At 46.6% G+C, this 16,935-nt stretch overlaps 1 protein-coding gene across 1 annotated transcript in view; it reads right to left on the bottom strand.

Annotated features, from left to right (window-relative positions):
- The window catches only part of SEMA5B (semaphorin 5B), a 121,478-nt gene that overhangs the window by 21,194 nt on the left and 83,349 nt on the right, over positions 1–16,935 (bottom strand). The window contains exons 3-4 of the mRNA XM_082625339.1: positions 14,857–14,956; positions 9,381–9,426 (exon numbers count right to left, since the gene is read on the bottom strand). Of these exons, the coding sequence (XP_082481465.1) occupies positions 9,381–9,426; positions 14,857–14,956 (146 nt within the window). The remainder of the gene's footprint in view (positions 1–9,380; positions 9,427–14,856; positions 14,957–16,935) is intronic.

Raw genomic sequence — 16,935 nt, 5'->3', positions numbered from 1 at the left:
CATTTCCCCTCTCCCTGTCCTCCCATTATAATTATGTAATATTAATTATTTAATATTTTAATATAATCATTTAATACTTTAAAATCAACACTGGTATTTACTTTATTGTGAATGTGTGAAAATTGTTCACTGCTACCAACTAGAACCCCAGATTTCACTGAATGTAAGACACCCTCGATCATAATAGGAACCATGAAGAAAGAAAACATACTGCCGAACTCCTTTATTACTTAAATTTTTAAAGTAAGCTTATTGGAAGTGCTCTTATTTAGATATATATTTAATCATATATTAATCTTGTGCACACAAAAAAGAAAAATGTAAGCAAAATGAATTAAATATTCTTAAACTTTCTCTGAATTCAGAGTTCATCACTTCTGAATCAATTTTCTATTGTCATCAGTGCTCATTTTCTGTTGTTTTGTTTGTTTGCTTATTTTAGACTATCATTTTTTGAACCACCCAGGAAGCCAGTGATGCAGCAATTCTTCAAGAGTATTCCCTCTGGTTTCCAGAATTTTCTTCCAAGTCATTGCCCCCATTCTGCAGGTTGGATGCTGGCACCTTCTTGATCTTACCAGCAGGTGTCCACAGAAGGTTTTCTGACAAACCAGGACTCCTAGTCCCTCCTCATATGATCCTAAAATGGTTTGTGGGCTGAGATATCAATGGGTGGCTGTTGCTGGGTGAGAACACCAGGAATAATGACCAAGTTCACACCTTCACAGGTAGAGACAACTCCATCAGGACTGTGGTCTGGCCAATGGTGACTGTAAGATGCCTTCGACAGAAAGACATGGCCTGACTTCAGACTCAGTAAAATGTGAAAACATATGCCTCTGAGAATCAATGAAATATGCCTATTCTGATGAGGTATCCTTTCTTGACCAACTTTTTGTTTTTCCTGGACTGAATAATTGTCTTGATTTTCTTCATTGGCTTGTTTTACAACATACCTACCACTGATTTTTCCCTAATGCCCAACAGTCCCTCTCAATATCATCTGCTAACTGTATACACAAATGGTTCAGATAACCTATTAATTCCCATTCTCTTCCTCCTGCCAGCCTCCTGCCAGTATGACCTGGTTGCTCTTGAGGTCTCCTGTTTGGCTGTTAACCTGGGACTTACCTCCACTCCTCTCCTGTTTGCTGAATCCTGTGTTTCCCCTTTCTTGAATTACTTGCTTACTTTGGTAGAACACATCTCCAGTATCTTCCTATGAAAAGGAACATGGTAGATCAATTTTTTAAAATTCTTGCATGTCTGATTCATTCTATCTTCATACTTGATTGATCATTTTGGTATAGAATTCTAAGTTGAAAATAATTTTCACTCAGAATTGTAAAGGCATTTATTCCTCCATTGTCTTCTAGATTCCAGTGTTGCTACTGAGAAGTCTGGTGTAATTCTTATTCCCAATCTTTTGTAGTGAGCGTTTTCTTTTTCTTTTTCTCTTTAGAAAAAAAAGCTAGAAGCTTTTAGAATCACCTTTGATAACAGTCTCCTGAAATTCACACTGATGTGCCTTAGTGCAGGGTCTCTTTTGGGAACTCAGTCAGCCCTTTCAATGTGAAGACTCATCCTCTATTTTGGCAAATTTTCTTATGTTATTTCATCCATAATTTCTTCCTCATTTTTTTCTCTGTTCTCTTTTTTGTAACTCTTATTAATCCAATCCACTGTTGGCCCTTGTGTATTGATCCTCTAGTTTTCTGTTATTTCTCTCCTGTTTTTCATTTCTTTTTTTTGTCGTTGTTCTAATTTCTGAGAGATATTTCTTCAACTTTATCTTCTAATCCTTCCATTCAATTTTTATTTCCCCAATCACTTTTTAATTCTTCATTTTTAATTTAATGTTTTATAAACAAAATATATTCTTATATCTCAGAAGATTCTAATTAGTTTTTAAAATTAATTTACAAAGTGTTTTCTTGTATGTCTTGCATTGTCCCTGTTTCTTACAGCTTCCTTCATTCTGTTTGCTTGTTTGTTTTGATCTTTCTCTTTCACTGTAGAGGCTTTCCTCAAATGTCTGGTGATTTTGGGCTATTTATATTTAAAAATAAATCACTAACCATTTCCCACTGAAAGGAGCCAAGGTTTCTTGGAGAAACGACTAATTCTAGGTCTGGGGCAGGAAATGTACAAGGTGAGCCTAGAATATCTCCTCACACCAAATAGTAAGGAAGCAAAGACCACTAGGGTCATAGTGTCACAGGCCCAGGAGCCAATTTGAAGAGGCCCCTTACTGGAGAAAGATGGGATAGTCATGAGAGATAACTGCAATGGGTTGCAACACCCACAATGTTTAAAGCCATGAGTCTGTAATAATAATAATAATAATAATAAAATTAAATTAAATGATCATCATTGACAGATACATCCAAGCCAGTTCATTATTTGAAAACTGGTGAATAAAGACAGAGTATCAAATATTTATCCTGCCTTTTCTATATGACTGTATCATTGGGTAATCAAATAGGAGATGAGGAGAAGTTTCTCCTTGTAGAAGTAGTCCGGCTAATATACTGTAACACCTAAAGAATTAATGGATGTGGGAAACAATCATCAATGGCTGCTAACATTAAAAAAAAAAAAAAAACAGAGAAAATCAGATACTATGTACCACCTAAAAAAGTACACAATAACACCTCTGAAGTAATCTTGCCAGAATCTAAACTAAATAAAGTTTTAAAATCTAACAATCAATTCACAGATGATACAGGGAACAGAGGAATACATTAAATTGTACCATTTGGATTACAATCAGCAAAGTCAAGATTGTGGGAAACACTATAGGACAAATGACCAGTTTTCTTCAATAAATAAATTGCACAAAGAGAGAAAAAGAAATATTGTTCTAGCCCCGTACCCCATCAGTGCGATTTCACCTTTCATGGAGTCTCCGAATTTGGAGGCTCACCAGTTGGGTCTTTAAAGAAAGGGTCTTAAAGCAGGAGGCATAACCCTCCCAGACTTCAGACAATACTACAAAGCTACAGTAATCAAAACAATGTGGTATTGGCACAAAAACAGACAGATGGATAAGTGGAGCAGAATAGAGAGGCCAGAAAAAACCCCACACCAGAGGGTCAACTAATCTTTGACAAAGGAGGCAAGAATATAAAATGGGAAAAAAGTCTCTTCAGCAAGTCGTGCTGGGGAAGTTGGACAGCTGCATGCAAATCAATGAAGTTAGAAGACACCCTTACACCATGCACAAAAATAAACTCAAAACAGCTTAAAGACTTAAACATAAGATATGACACCATAAAACTCCTAGAAGAGAGCATAGGCAAAACATTCTCTGACATAAACTGTACCAATGTTTTCTTAGGTCAGTCTCCAAAGGCAATAGAAGTAAAAACAAAAATAAACAAATGGGACCTACTCTAACTTACAAGCTTTTGCACAGCAAAGGAAACCACAAACAAAATGAAAAGACAACCTACGGACTGGGAGAAAATATTTGCAAATGATGTGACCAACGAGGGCTTAATTTCCAAAATATACAAACAGCTCATGCAACTCAACAACAAAAAAACCCCAAACAACCCAATCGAAAAATGGGCAGAAGACCTAAATAGACATTTCTCCAAAGAAGACATACAGATGGCCAATAGGCACATCAAAAGATGCTCAGTATTGCTAATTATTAGAGAAATGCAAATCAAAACTACAACAAGGTACCAGCTCACACCTGTCAGAATGGCCATCATTAAAAAGTTTATAAATAACAAACGCTGGAGAGGGTGTGGAGAACAGGGAATACTCTTACACTGTTGGTGGGAATGTAAACTGGTGCAGCAGCTATGGAAAACGTATGGAGGTTCCTCAGAAAACTAAAACTAGAGTTGCCATATGATCCAGCAATTCCACTCCTGGGTGTATACCCAGACAAAAGTATAATTCAAGAAGATACATGCACCCCTATGTTCACAGCAGCACTATTTACAATAGCCAAGACATGGAAACAACCTAAATGTCCAACAACAGATGAATGGATAAAGATGACGTGGCATATATAGACGATGGAACGTTACTCAGCCATCAAAAAGAATGAAATAATGCCATTTGCAGCAACATGGATGAACCTAGAGATTAGCATAATGAGCAAAGTAAGTCAGAAAGAGAAAGACAAATACCATATGATATCACTTATATGTGGAATCTAAAATACGGCACAAATGAACATATCTACAATACAGAACGACTCACAGACATAAGAGAATAGAGTTGTGGTTGCCAAGGGGGAGGGGGGGAGGGGAGGGAAGGAATGGGAGTTTGGGATTAGCAGAGGCAAACTATTATATACAGGATGGATAAACAACAAGGTCCTACTGTATAGCACAGGGAACTATATTCAATATCCTGTGACAAAACAAAATGGAAAGGAATATGAAAAAGTATGTATATATGTATAACTGAGTCACTTTGCTGCACAGAAGAAATTAGCACAACTTTGCAAATCAACTACACTTCAATAAAAATTTTTTTTAATGAAAAAAAGGGTCTTAATCTCCCTTTATTGGGGGAGGGGTAAATGGAGGAAGGGATTACTGTGTGGGATGGGACAGGAGATCCAGGTTCTGACCTCTCAACTTAGATAATTTCAACCATTTCCCCCTTTTAGCCTTGTACCTCATCCTCACATTCCACAATATCCAACACCCCAATTTCTGAGGCCTTCTGGGGAATCATCATGCTTCTCTGCCATATCTCCCTCTGTAAACTGTTCTGCTCTACTAAATTGGTTATGATTTGCTCCCTCCATTTTCCACCTTCCCAGAATACATTTAATCTCTTCTCTACTGACATCTCTTTTGTTCTCTCTGTCATTGCAGATCTGTACCTTTTAAAATTTCTCACTGTCCTTTTAGTGAATTTTGTGAAGGAGTGGAGATAAGATGTGTACGATCAATCGGCCATGCAGAATGCCTTAAACTAGGACTGTCCCAGAAATTCCAGGATGGCAATCTCTAGTAAAGAGAAACTGCATGGTTTTCTGGTATGGGGAAAGCAGTTGAGACAGCCAGGAATTGGATAATCTCCTTATAGACTCAGCAGCTCCCCTGGACACCAGAGACGATGGCTGAACACTAAAACAGCTGAGCATTAAGTCCACCACTCATCAGAGTTTAGATTTCAAAAAACTATGGAGCTGCCAGCTTAGTTTGGACAATGTGGAGACAACTAGAAAAGTGCTCAGGATCAGCCTCACCATCTGCCCAGGCGCAAACAAAGCCCCATGTGCATCCTGATGCATATGTGCAGAACGGTCCCCATGTCTGCACATGCAGGACATGTGGCAGCCCAAGATCATAAATCCATTGCAATTAGGCCTCCAGCCATGTCATCCTCTGGAACTGCTGTGGCACAGGTGGCTCATGAGCTCCCGATTGACCAATCCAAGTAAGCTTATCATTCAGCAGCCCCCTGACACTGTCGACCACTCGCCACCTTTTCTTTCCCACACCAGTTTATTAAGTTACAGTGATAAATAACAATCACTGGTGAGCTGATTTGGTTTCCCCTCCCCTTCCGCAAGCACGGGCGTGTGCACACACACGCAGGCACGCACACACTCTGCCCCCTCTGCTGCTACTTGCATCTCTCCTCCCTTGTTGTTTAGAGACTTGAGAAGGAAGCTGGGTTTTTCTATTTTCCTTAAGGAAGAGTAGTTTACACAAATTGTTTAACAGGGGTTAGGTACTTAGAAGTCCTTTTAATGGACACTGGTCTGCATAAACTGTTTGCATTTAGATTTTTCTTTAAGGGATGTTAATTATTTAAACTATCAATAAAGCACTGAGGTTTAAGTTTGGTTAAATCATACCCTGGGGCCACATGGGAGGATGAGTTGTCTGTAATGGAGATTTATAACTGCGTGTGTGCACCAGGCAAGACGGAGAGTAAAGGAAGCTGGGCTGGGGAGCGGGGAGGCCTTGACCCTGTCTCCTCTTTTCAGCAAAGGGGTGCAGTTCATTTTTAGCACTTAGTTGCTGTGAGCCAATTGTGATAGCAGATGCTGTGGACTGCAAACTTATAAACAGGAACCCAAAGCCCCAGACAGGGCAATGGAGGAGCGCTAAATGAAGTCCAGCTTTCATGGTCAAAAGGCAGGGCTTTCTCATCAGAGGACAAACCAGGAGACCAGAGGCTGAGGTCGGCCTCCTGCCTGGTCGAGGGGATGCTGGACAGCCCGCTCTAACTTCTCTGTCGTTCCCTCCTCTTTGTGGCTAGGTGGTTCCCCCTATGGTGGAGAGGTGGGGATGTGAACATGAATTGTATTTATTTAGCTCCTTAGTTCTGTTACAAAGAATCCAATCTGAACTCCTGGAGTCAGGCCCTAAGAGACACCATGGGAAGGTGGTAAAACCAATTCCTGGTGCAGTTGTGGCTGGTCTGCAAGCCTTCAGAAAAGCCCCAGAGGCCCAGCCCCTGCCTCAATCATGAGTGATAGGGCTGGCAGAAGGTACCTTCCCATGGCTGAGACCAGATCCACACAGAGCAGAATGAACCAAACGCCAGGCCTCAGCATCAAGCCGGAGGGTCCTAACATCTGGTAAGGTACGGGACCCAGGACCTGCAGGTCAACTGTCAAGGACACCTGGGGAAGCCGAACCAGTTGGGCAGCATCTACAAAAAAGGCCTTAACATCCTAGAGCAGTGGTTCCTATATCTGGTTGCACAAAGGAATCACCTGGGAGCCTTTAAAAATCCCAGTGCCCGGCTGTACCCTAGAAGAGAACCTCTTAGGCATCAGTGCTTTTTTTTTTTTTTTTTTTTTTGCGGTACGCGGGCCTCTCACTGTTGTGGCCTCTCCCGTTGCGGAGCACAGGCTCCAGACGCGCAGGCTCAGCAGCCATGTCTCACAGGCCCACCCGCTCCGCAGCATGTGGGATCTTCCCGGACCGGGGCACGAACCCGTATCCCCCTGCATTGGCAGGTGGACTCTCAACCACTGCGCCACCAGAGAAGCCCCCATCAGTGCTTTTAAAAGCTCCTCTGGTGATTCTAGTGGGCAACCAAGGGAGAACCAGTGTCTAGAGTCAGGCTAGCTCCAGTTCCATCTTGATTTATGCTACCCAGCTCTGCAAGCCAGAAACCTAGATGGCACCACTGTAGTCCAAGCCTTCGCTAAGCCCTCCAGGGCTGCCACCTTCCCAACTCTAGGGGTCACCTTCACACAGAAGACAATGTGCCTGGTGCTCTGTGGAGCCATGTGATGCTATGACGCTGTATGATTCTGCCACCTGAAGATCATTTCCCTTCTTCTCTCCATCCCCACTCTGCTGCCTTAGTTCAATCCTCCCCATCAATCACCTGGATTATTGCCGTTTCTCCTAACCAGTTCCTCTGCTAATCCATTCTCTGCATTGGGCTAGGTGATCTGAACACCAAATCTGTTCATGCCACTTCTTGGCTTATACCTCTTTGCCTTCAAAATAAAATATGGACCCCTCTGCTCAGCCATGAAGACCCTCTGTGATGTAGCCTCTTTCTCTTCCTGGGCCTCATCTCCTACCTTTATCCCACTACCACCCCATGATCCTGCCACACTGCCTCCCTCAGTGCTCCATGCTATTTCACACCTTGTCTCCTCCTTAGTTGCCTGGCCAACCCCCATCCTTCAAACTGCTGCCCAAGGGCAGCTCTCTGGGAAGACTTTTCAGAGGCTGGGGGTTCCTCATGCCTCTGGGCACCTGGCACAGGGCATGCACCCCTTCTTACATGCTTCCCACAGCACTGCCATTATTTCTGTGCATCTGTCTCTCTTTCCCCACTTTGGCCACTTTACTGTTCCCAGAAGACTTTTATTTGCAGACCATGGGAACTTAATAAAAAGCCAACTGCCTCCTGAGCATAAGGCAGGACCCTTGGATCCACTTCCTCCCACCCACTTTGGACCATCTTTGCACTGGCTGCCCCCAGGCCCTGACCTGCAGGGTTTGGCATCTTGGCTTCATTTCCCATGGAAGTCACTCGGAAACTAGCCTCTGGCTGGGCTGCTTGTGACCGACCAAGCTGGCAGGACATGAGATGCTGCCTCTGGGAATTTACTCCACCTTGCTGCAGCCTAGGCCCCAGGAACATGTCCCATCCAGGAAAGGGAATCATTTATGATCTCTTATGTGCTTGCTCCTTCAGGCAAGGGACAGAGCCCGATTCACCTTGGGATCTCAAATGCCTAGTACCATGCCTGGGATTGGACCCAGTATATAGTAGGTATTCCATAAATGTTTGTTAATATTTATTAATGTTTATTAAAAATGGATGAATGGAATTTCTTTTCAATTTCCCTTAGTTCTTCCTGGCTCCTCCTTTCGGATGGCCACACCTTTTCTGCTCCCTGTGGAGCACCTCCTCTGTGGCCACCAGCTGCAATGGCCCCTGGGGGTCTAGACCCAGGTGCAGCTAGAAGAAACTAGACCAGAGGGTCACACTAGCTCACCAAGGAGGTCTCCCCTTTCCCAACTGCCCTTTGTAGTGAAACACTATACCAAATAGCCCAGGCCCTGACTAACTCCTTGTACCATTCTCTAATTAGGTTCTGTGTATCACTCATCATCTTTTCCTGGCTGTGCTGTGAGCCCTAGCGGCCAGAGACTCTGCTTGTCTTATAGCTCCTCCTCCCCCAGCTCACTTTTGATACACAGCAAGTGCTCAAGGAACACTTGAACACTGGAGACCAGCAAGCCTCCCCTGGACACGGGAACTGAGGCCCTCCCCTCATTGACAAAGAGATGGCCTTCCTTTCTCTAGAATGTCCAGCCTCTGCAGAGATGATATGGCATCTGTTTCTCAATCTGGGATAAATGTTCTGGATCAAGGAGTGCCATCAAAGTGCCTCCCAAAGCACTTAGGGAATTATGCTGGGGGAGTCCTTCTTGGCAGCAGATAACAAATCAGTCGCAGCTCAGTGAAAATGCTGAGCTACAGTGGGATCACTCAGGCCAGGCTAAGAAAGGAACCAGGGTCAGCCTTTCCCTTGAGGCCCAAACCCAGAGACCCTCCTGTGGATTTAGCAGCTGGACTTAGCATGACCAGCCGTTCCAGTTTGCCCAGTACTGTACTGGTTCTAGTGAAAATCCTGCGTCCTGGGACCCCTCAGTCCAGGCAAACAGGAGCACCTAGCTCCTGTCCTCACAACGCAGGAGCCCTGCGTGTGCCCCCATGTTTCTGTGGCCATGCCCCACTTCCAAATATCTTCCCAGCCATTACCCCGACCGCCGGTGTGAGTCCACAGCCAGTGAAAAGAACTCAGGGCTCCTGTTTTCAACGCTGGGGGTTGAATTCTGAATCTCACTCCTTGTGCTGCCCTGGCCCCAGCCCCCAAATACCAGGGAAATTACAGGGAAGGGAAGCAAATGTACCTGAAGGAGGGAGACATTGGCAAGGCTGAGTCTGAAGAGGTAGTTCCTGTGAAAACAGAAACAGAGATGGTAAGTCAGGCTGGTTCTGCAGGTAGGTCTCCCTCATGGGGAGCCAGGACTGGGTGCCGACTGCAGACGGCTGACGGTGGGCCGACCCCAGGGAGAGCTTCACCTCCATTTGCTCATTTAATCTGCACTGCCACGCCGGGAGTAGAGAGAAAACTCCATTTTACAGATGAGGAAACAGTTCGGGTAAATGGCCCAAATCACAGAGATAGTAAGTGCAGGAGGTGGGATTGAAACCCAGATGCATCTGCTCCCAAAGCCCACGCTGTCTCTGTTCCCCGCCATCCCAGCAGGCCCAGGGCAGAGCCTCCCACACCCCTTTCCCAACCATGGAAACTGTTTCTGTTCAACATAAAGCCTCATGGAGCTCTTGTGGGGACTCAGGCAGGTCATCTTCCTCCTTCCCTCGACTACCTCCCTGACCCTCTTCCCCTCCTCAGACAGGCCAGCCATCTGTCCTGGCTCCACGCCCTGGGCCCCTGGAGTCCTGTCTGCTTCCTCATCTCCCGCACTCCCTCCTGCGGTCAGTGACTCTGGGCCTGACCTTTCCACGGCCAGCTCCCTGGCCCAGCCTGTCTCCTCTTGCCCAAACGGCCCCTCTGCCACCTCGTGCTTCCTCTCCTCCACATCGCAACCTGCACGGGGCTGCCAGATTCCTCCTCCTCAAACACTGCTTTCATCATATCAGCCGGCTGCTCGAAAACCTTAAATAAGGAAACTTATATCCACACAAAAACCTGCACACGGATGTTTATAACAGCTTTATTCATAATTGCCAGAACTTGGAAGCAACCAAAATGTCCTTCAGTAGTTGCGTGGGTAAACTGTGGTGCATCCAGACAATGGAATATTATTCAATGTTAAAAAGAGATGAGCTATCAAGCCATGGAAAGACGTAGGGGAAGCTTAAATACATATTACTAAGTGAAAAAAGCCAATTTGGAAAGGTTATATGCTGTATGATTTCATTATATGATATTCTGGGAAAAGGCAGAACTATGGAGACATTAAAACGATCAGCGGTTGCCAGGGGGTGGGGTGGCGGCGGGGATGAACAGGCAGAGCACAGGGGATTTTTAGGGCAGTGAAACTACTAGGTATGTTACCCTAATGATGCATACATGATATTGTACATTTGTCCAGACCCACAGAATGTACACCACCAAGAGTGAACCTTAAGGTCAGCTCTGGGCTTTGGGTGATGTTGATGTGTCAGTGTAGGTTCATCAATGGTAACAAATGCACCTGTGGTGGAGGCTACTGGTGGTGAAGGAAGCTGGGCCTGTGTGGGGCGGGGGTGTCTATGGGAACTCTCTGTACCTTCCTGTCAAGTTTGCTGCCAACCTAAAACTGCTCTAAAAAAATAAAGTCCTGGGCTTCCCTGGTGGCGCACTGGTTGAGAGTCCGCCTGCCGATGCAGGGGACACGGGTTCGTGCCCCAGTCCGGGAAGATCCCACATGCCGCGGAGCGGCTGGACCCGTGAGCCACGGCCACTGAGCCTGCGCGTCCGGAGCCTGTGCTCCGCAACGGGAGAGGCCACAACAGTGAGAGGCCCGCGTACCGCAAAATACATATATATAATAAATAAAGTCTTAATTAAAAAAAAAAAACACCTTAAATAATAATAATGATGATACCATAACTACTATGACTATCGCCCACTTACTGAGCGCTCATGGTGTCAGGCGCTGCTGAAACTGCTTTGCACGGACTCTGGAGCCACAAGGCCCTATGCATGGACTCAGAGGGTGGCAGGACCCCCAGGTCAGAGAGCCACATGAAAGTGATTGCAGGTTCAGAGTAGCCCCTGTGGCAGAGGCAGGGAGAATTCCAGCTCAGCCACTTGTTGGGGACCTTCTGAGGGGCTCAGTGTCCGCATCTGTAAAATGGAGAAACTAATGCCTGTCATTCTTATTTCACAGGGCCGTGGAGACAGAGGAATGGTGTGACGCATGTTGAAAGGCTTTAGTAATGTCAAACAGATGTAAAGTTTGGGTTTTCCCTAAGAATTTTCTTTCCTTCTTACATCTTCTTCTGGCCATTCCTCTTGGTTCCTGAAGTTTTCAGGAATGATTGCTTTAGAAAGTTCTGGCCGGGCTTCCCTGGTGGCGCAGTGGTTGAGAATTCGCCTGCCGATGCAGGGGACATAGGTTCGTGCCCCGGTACAGGGAGATCCCACATGCCGCGGAGCGGCTGGGCCCGTGAGCCATGGCCGTTGGGCCTGCGCGTCCGGAGCCTGTGCTCCGCAACGGGAGAGGCCACAACAGTGAGAGGCCCACGTACCGCAAAAAAAAAAAAAAAAAAAAAAGAAAGTTCTGGCCTACCTTAGCTGTGCTGAGAAATGAGAGGAAAGGTTGTAGAGTGGGCCAGAAAGAGGCCCTGCTGAATGAATCCAGGGGCCTGAAGGAGACACCTCTGGCTCTGGGTCCAGGACCCACTCGGCTGCTTTTCTGTCCTGGGGGGCCTCACTACGGGACTTTGGCTCCAGGTCTCTGAGGTCCCTCCCCAGGCCCCTCCTCTGCCCCCCACCCTCCCAGCCTGGGGACGGATGGGCTCCAGCTTAAGGCTCTGCCCCAGCTGTCTGCCCAGGTAACACAGGTATCTGCTCACAGCTTTAAAAAATTAGGGGAAACATTGCATCACTTTATTCATTTTTATCTCAACAAAAATCATTCATCACAACATGGAAGTCTGCTTCTCTGGGAGATAAGAACAGAGAGAAATCTCTGAAGCCTGACCCATCCTAAACCCCTTACGCAACAAGGCGGGGTATAAATGAATAAAAAATTTCCCTAGCCTGAATTCCAGAGGCCCAGGGGGTCACAGAGAAGGGGGAACATGTCAGGGAGAAGAGAAGGAGGAAGGAAAGAAGCTCCAAGGGAAAGGGGGAGAAGGAAGAAGCTGAGGACCCACTTCATTTTCTGTAAGAGGTGTAAGGGACCCAGTCCAGGTTTTCCCCTGGTTCTCTGTGGGCACAGCCAGGCTCAAGGACCCAGGCAAAGGTATGGCTCCCCTCATCCCATGTGGGGGAAGAAGAGTATCAGGAAGAGCAGTGTGCATGCAGGCAGGTGACTTAACCCTCCTGCTTTCAGTTTCCTGGTCCATACAATGGGGATAATCATAGAACCTACTGCCTGGGGTTACTGTGAAGATTACACAACTTATTACGTGCCTGATTTACTACACGTTTTAGATGTTTTACTACACATTTGGTACATAAAATAGTGCCTGGCACATGGCAGGTGCAGAATGAATGGCAGCTTTCAAAATGCTTCCACAAGGTTCAGAGCAAAGGCACCAGGAGTTTATTTATTTATTAGTTATTTAGTTATTTAGTTATTGTCTAGTTGATTTACAATATTACAGTAGTTTCAGGTGTACAACATAGTGATTCAGTATTTTTATAGCTTATACTCCATTTAAAGTTATTATAAAATATTGGCTTTATTTCCCTGTGCTGTACAGTTTATTCTTGTGGCCTATTTATTCTATAGATAATAGTTTCTCTTAATCCCCTACTCCTATCTCGCCCCCCTCCTTTCCTCTTCCCACTGGTAACCAGTAGTTTGTTCTCTGTATCTGTGAGTCTGTTTCTGTTTTGCTCTATTAATTCGTTTGTTTTATTTTTTAGATTCCACATATAAATGATAACATTCGGTGTTTGTCTTTCTCTGTCTTACTTATTTCAAAGGCATCAGGAGTCTAAAAACTACATATGTAAAGCTGGTGGACTCTGAATCAGGCGGAAGGATGGCATTAATGTCAGCTTCCTGACTGCAGTGTTGTGTTATGGTTATGCAAGATGTTACCACTGTGTGGGGGGAATGGGATGAAGGATATAAGGATGCGAGCTCTGTATTGTTTCTTACAACTGCACGTAAATCTACCATTATCTCAACATAAAAAGTAAAACAATGATTCTCTTTGCTTGGAAATAAGGTCCACACTTGTATACTTGCATATGTAGAGATTACTCTTGAGAGGACATGCAAACTCACCACAGGGCACGCCTCCAGTGAGGGGTCCTGCTTGGTGTATAGCGGGCTGGCCCTGCATTTCACTTTTGTACCTTCTGAATGTTATCCCATAACACATATCACTGATGCAAAGTAATAAGTTAATTTCAAAATTAAAAAAATAAAATGCATTCATCCCCAGCTTCTTAATAGTCCTGTGATGTTGGCGGCATCACATAACCCGGACTTTACAGATGAGGAAACTGAGGATCACAGGTCAAGATCACCCAGGACAAGAATGCAGCTCATCTGGTCCAGAGCTCTGTCCTCCACTTGCCTCCTTTTCACGTGGCAAATGAAGGGGTGGGGCCACTCAGGAAAGCCCAGAAGTCAAGGATGGTCAGCTACACAGTGGAGCCTGGAGGCATCCAACCCAGTGGCCATCCTCCCTCACCCCAGACCTGCTGAATCAGAACCCCTGGGGTGGAGAGCTTCTGAAAAACAGCAGTGCAGTTGGAGGTGGTAACGTGGGTTGGCAGAAAAAACTCTAGCCCTGAGGTTAGGGGACCTGGGTTCTCGTCCCCAGACTCTGTTATCGTCTTGCTTACGTGGTCTTGGGAAGGTCACCTTCTCCACTGCACCCTCTGCTTCCTCATGTTTAAATCGAGGACAGTTGGATTAGGCCAGTGATTCTGAAACTCCAGTATGCATCAGACTTACCTGGAGCGCTTGTTAAAACACAGGTTGCTGGGTCCCACCTCCAGAATTTCTGACTCATCAGGTCTGGGGTAGGGCCCAAGAATTTGATTTCTAACAAGTTTCCCAGTGCTGCTGATGTTTCTGGTCCCACTGGAACAGACCATCTCTAAGCTCCCTTCCCTACCAGAGCTGACAGTCTATGATTTTGTGAGGACTCTCTCCTCCTACTCCGCTCTGTAAAGTCTCTACAAGTCCTCCCTAGAGTGTATTATACCAGACCCAGGCAGTGGGGCTAACTGATATCAGGCAACAGGGAGGTGAGGTCCTTCATAAAAGAAGCACATGGCCTGTGTCCCATGTCCCAGGTGCAGGCAGCCAGCCAGCCAGCAGGGGGCTCCTGGGCACCTTCTCTGCATGGGGAGGACACCAGCTAGGTAGGTCCTGGCAGGATGGCAGGGACAGGGGCTAGGAGGTTGCCAGCGGGCATTCCTGCCCTTAATAACTGCCAGACCCTGAGGAATGTGGCTTGCTGAGATCTGAAGGTCACTTCCTTCCCACCTCCCCCCACCCACCCATCCACTGCTTCCTTTTCTGGGGGGCTGACATTCAGACACAGAGAGGGCCTGGTAGGGTGGAACAGGAGCCCAGGGTGAGGGTCTGCCCACAGAGGGTCATGCCAAATAATATTCCCTCCACTCAATTCGCTTAGAATTGATCCCCCAGTCCTGGCCCCAACCCTCCTGTACCTCATTACCTGGCTCCCACGATGAGCTGGTTTCTGGAAGGATCCAGAGCGAGCTGGGAGAAATCTTGGGCTCCAGGGTAGGTGAAGTTAGAGACCCATGGCTTCAGATCTGGGGGAGGGAGAAGCAGCCATTCGGTTACTGTTGGCTCGGGGCTCCCAGCTGTACCAGCATCGGACCCAAGAACGGAAGGGCTGCAGTGAGGCAGGGGCACCCCGGAGACCTGGGTTCTGCCTGCCCACCTCTGTGAGCAGCTGGCTGGGGAACAGGGAGTGGGGGTGGTGTCACTGCTCCTGCTTTGTTCCCTAGCTCAGAGAAGGGCTCCACCCACCCCCTAGCTGCGCAAAGGGACGCCTGTAATCATCCTTGACCCCCCGAGACCCTCACCAGCCACACCAAACACACTGGCAAATCCTGTCCGTTCTCTGAAATCCATCCATCTCACCCTCTGCACCCTATCCCCCAGCCAAGCCACCATCATCTCTTGCCTGGACTGGTGCCAACAGCATCCTAACTGGCATGGCTTCCACTCTTGCCCCTCCAGCCCATTTCCCACAAGGCAACAAAGTGATCTCTCTAAAATGCAAATCTGGTTATGTCACTCTCTGGCTTAGAACTCTTTAATAGCTCCCAGTTTCCTCCAGGAAAAGTCCCAACTCCTTTGGGTCCTGGCCCCACTGTCCTCCCAAGTAGAATGAATGCCTGGCACATTAGTGATATAGTGATCCACTGACCCACTGAAAGAATGATGCTTCTGCTTATACATTCCCCCTTAAACCCTCCACTGCAGCCACACTCAACCAGAACACAGTCCACATCTCCAGATCTATCCCACAAGAGCCTGCAAACCTTTGCAATTCTATTCTTCCTTAATGGAACAGTTCCTGTTTGTCCCTGTCCCCACCCCACCTCCTCCAAGAAGCCTTCCCTGACTCCCTCACGCAAGGTGACGGGCTCCCATAGACCTCTTCTTGACTGCCATCAAAGCTCCTATCTCACTGGGTGTCTAATCTGGTAGTTTGCCCTGGGGGACAAGGAAAATCTTGCTTCTGGGATCTCTAGCCTCCGCCCAGCACCTGGAAGTATTTGAATGAATGTATGAATAATCGTCAACTCCCTTTTGTACAAGAAGCCTCAGGTTTTCAGACAAGACTCCACAGAGGTGGAAGGAATGGAGGGTGGGTGGGCAGTGCCCATCTCTGTCTCCAAGAAGGATCTTCCCAGCCAAGGCCAAAGTCTTTCATGGGGACCAGGTGGGCAGAGGAGACCTCGAAGCCCTCTGGATGGATGGGGCAGCGGTCTGGAGAGGGTACACCTGGGGAAGAGTGCCCAGCTGACTTTCCCTCCAAATGGAGAACCACTTGCCCCATCTTGGCTCACAGCCCCCTAATAGCTCTCCTTCAGCCCCTTCCTCATGGATGTGAGGGAACTGACCAGTAAAGAGAGAAAGCTGTGAGGCAGAGGAACTTTCACGCCGATAGGGTAAAGATGAGGGGAATGTGAGGAGGCCCTGACATTTCTTCCTCACAGTGTATTAGTAACTGGCTCCCAGAAGGCCCAGAGTAGTGTGTGTGTGTGTGTGTGTGTGTGTGTGTGTGTGTGTGTGTGTGATCCAAGGGAAATAAATCAGTGCTCATTATCCCTCCACTACAGAGTAAAAGCAGCGCTTCATTTCTGCATGGCAGGCAAACACTTAATCGCTCCCTGGAGAACTGAAGGTTTTGCGAGTTGGATGTTTTTCAGAAAACCGTGATATGCACGATTAAAAAAAAGAAGAAAGAAAAACTGCAGCAAAATGAAGCAAATCCTTTGTGTCTGCCTCTGCCCTCAGCAGGTGACTATAGGTTGGCAAGAACCATCACGAAGTTGCAATGGCATTTGGGTGATCACGGTATAAGGAGTGGATCTGGAGTCGGGTAGGCTGGGTTTTTAGCTGACCTCAGGGCTGCTCTCAGAAATCCTGATAGGATATCATGGTACCTTAGAGACTAAACCAAGGGTCCTCCTTCTCCAGGAAGCCTTCCTGGATTATAACCTCTCCATCCTGATCTTATTTTGTTCCATATTCTCTCCACCCTTCGTGTTCCATT

Source organism: Mesoplodon mirus, assembly GCF_964341445.2.
Source record: "Mesoplodon mirus genome assembly, chromosome: 6".
Lineage (NCBI taxonomy): Eukaryota > Metazoa > Chordata > Mammalia > Artiodactyla > Ziphiidae > Mesoplodon > Mesoplodon mirus.
The sequence above is the reverse complement of the archived record's forward strand: the minus strand, read 5'-3'. Positions and strand labels throughout refer to the sequence as shown.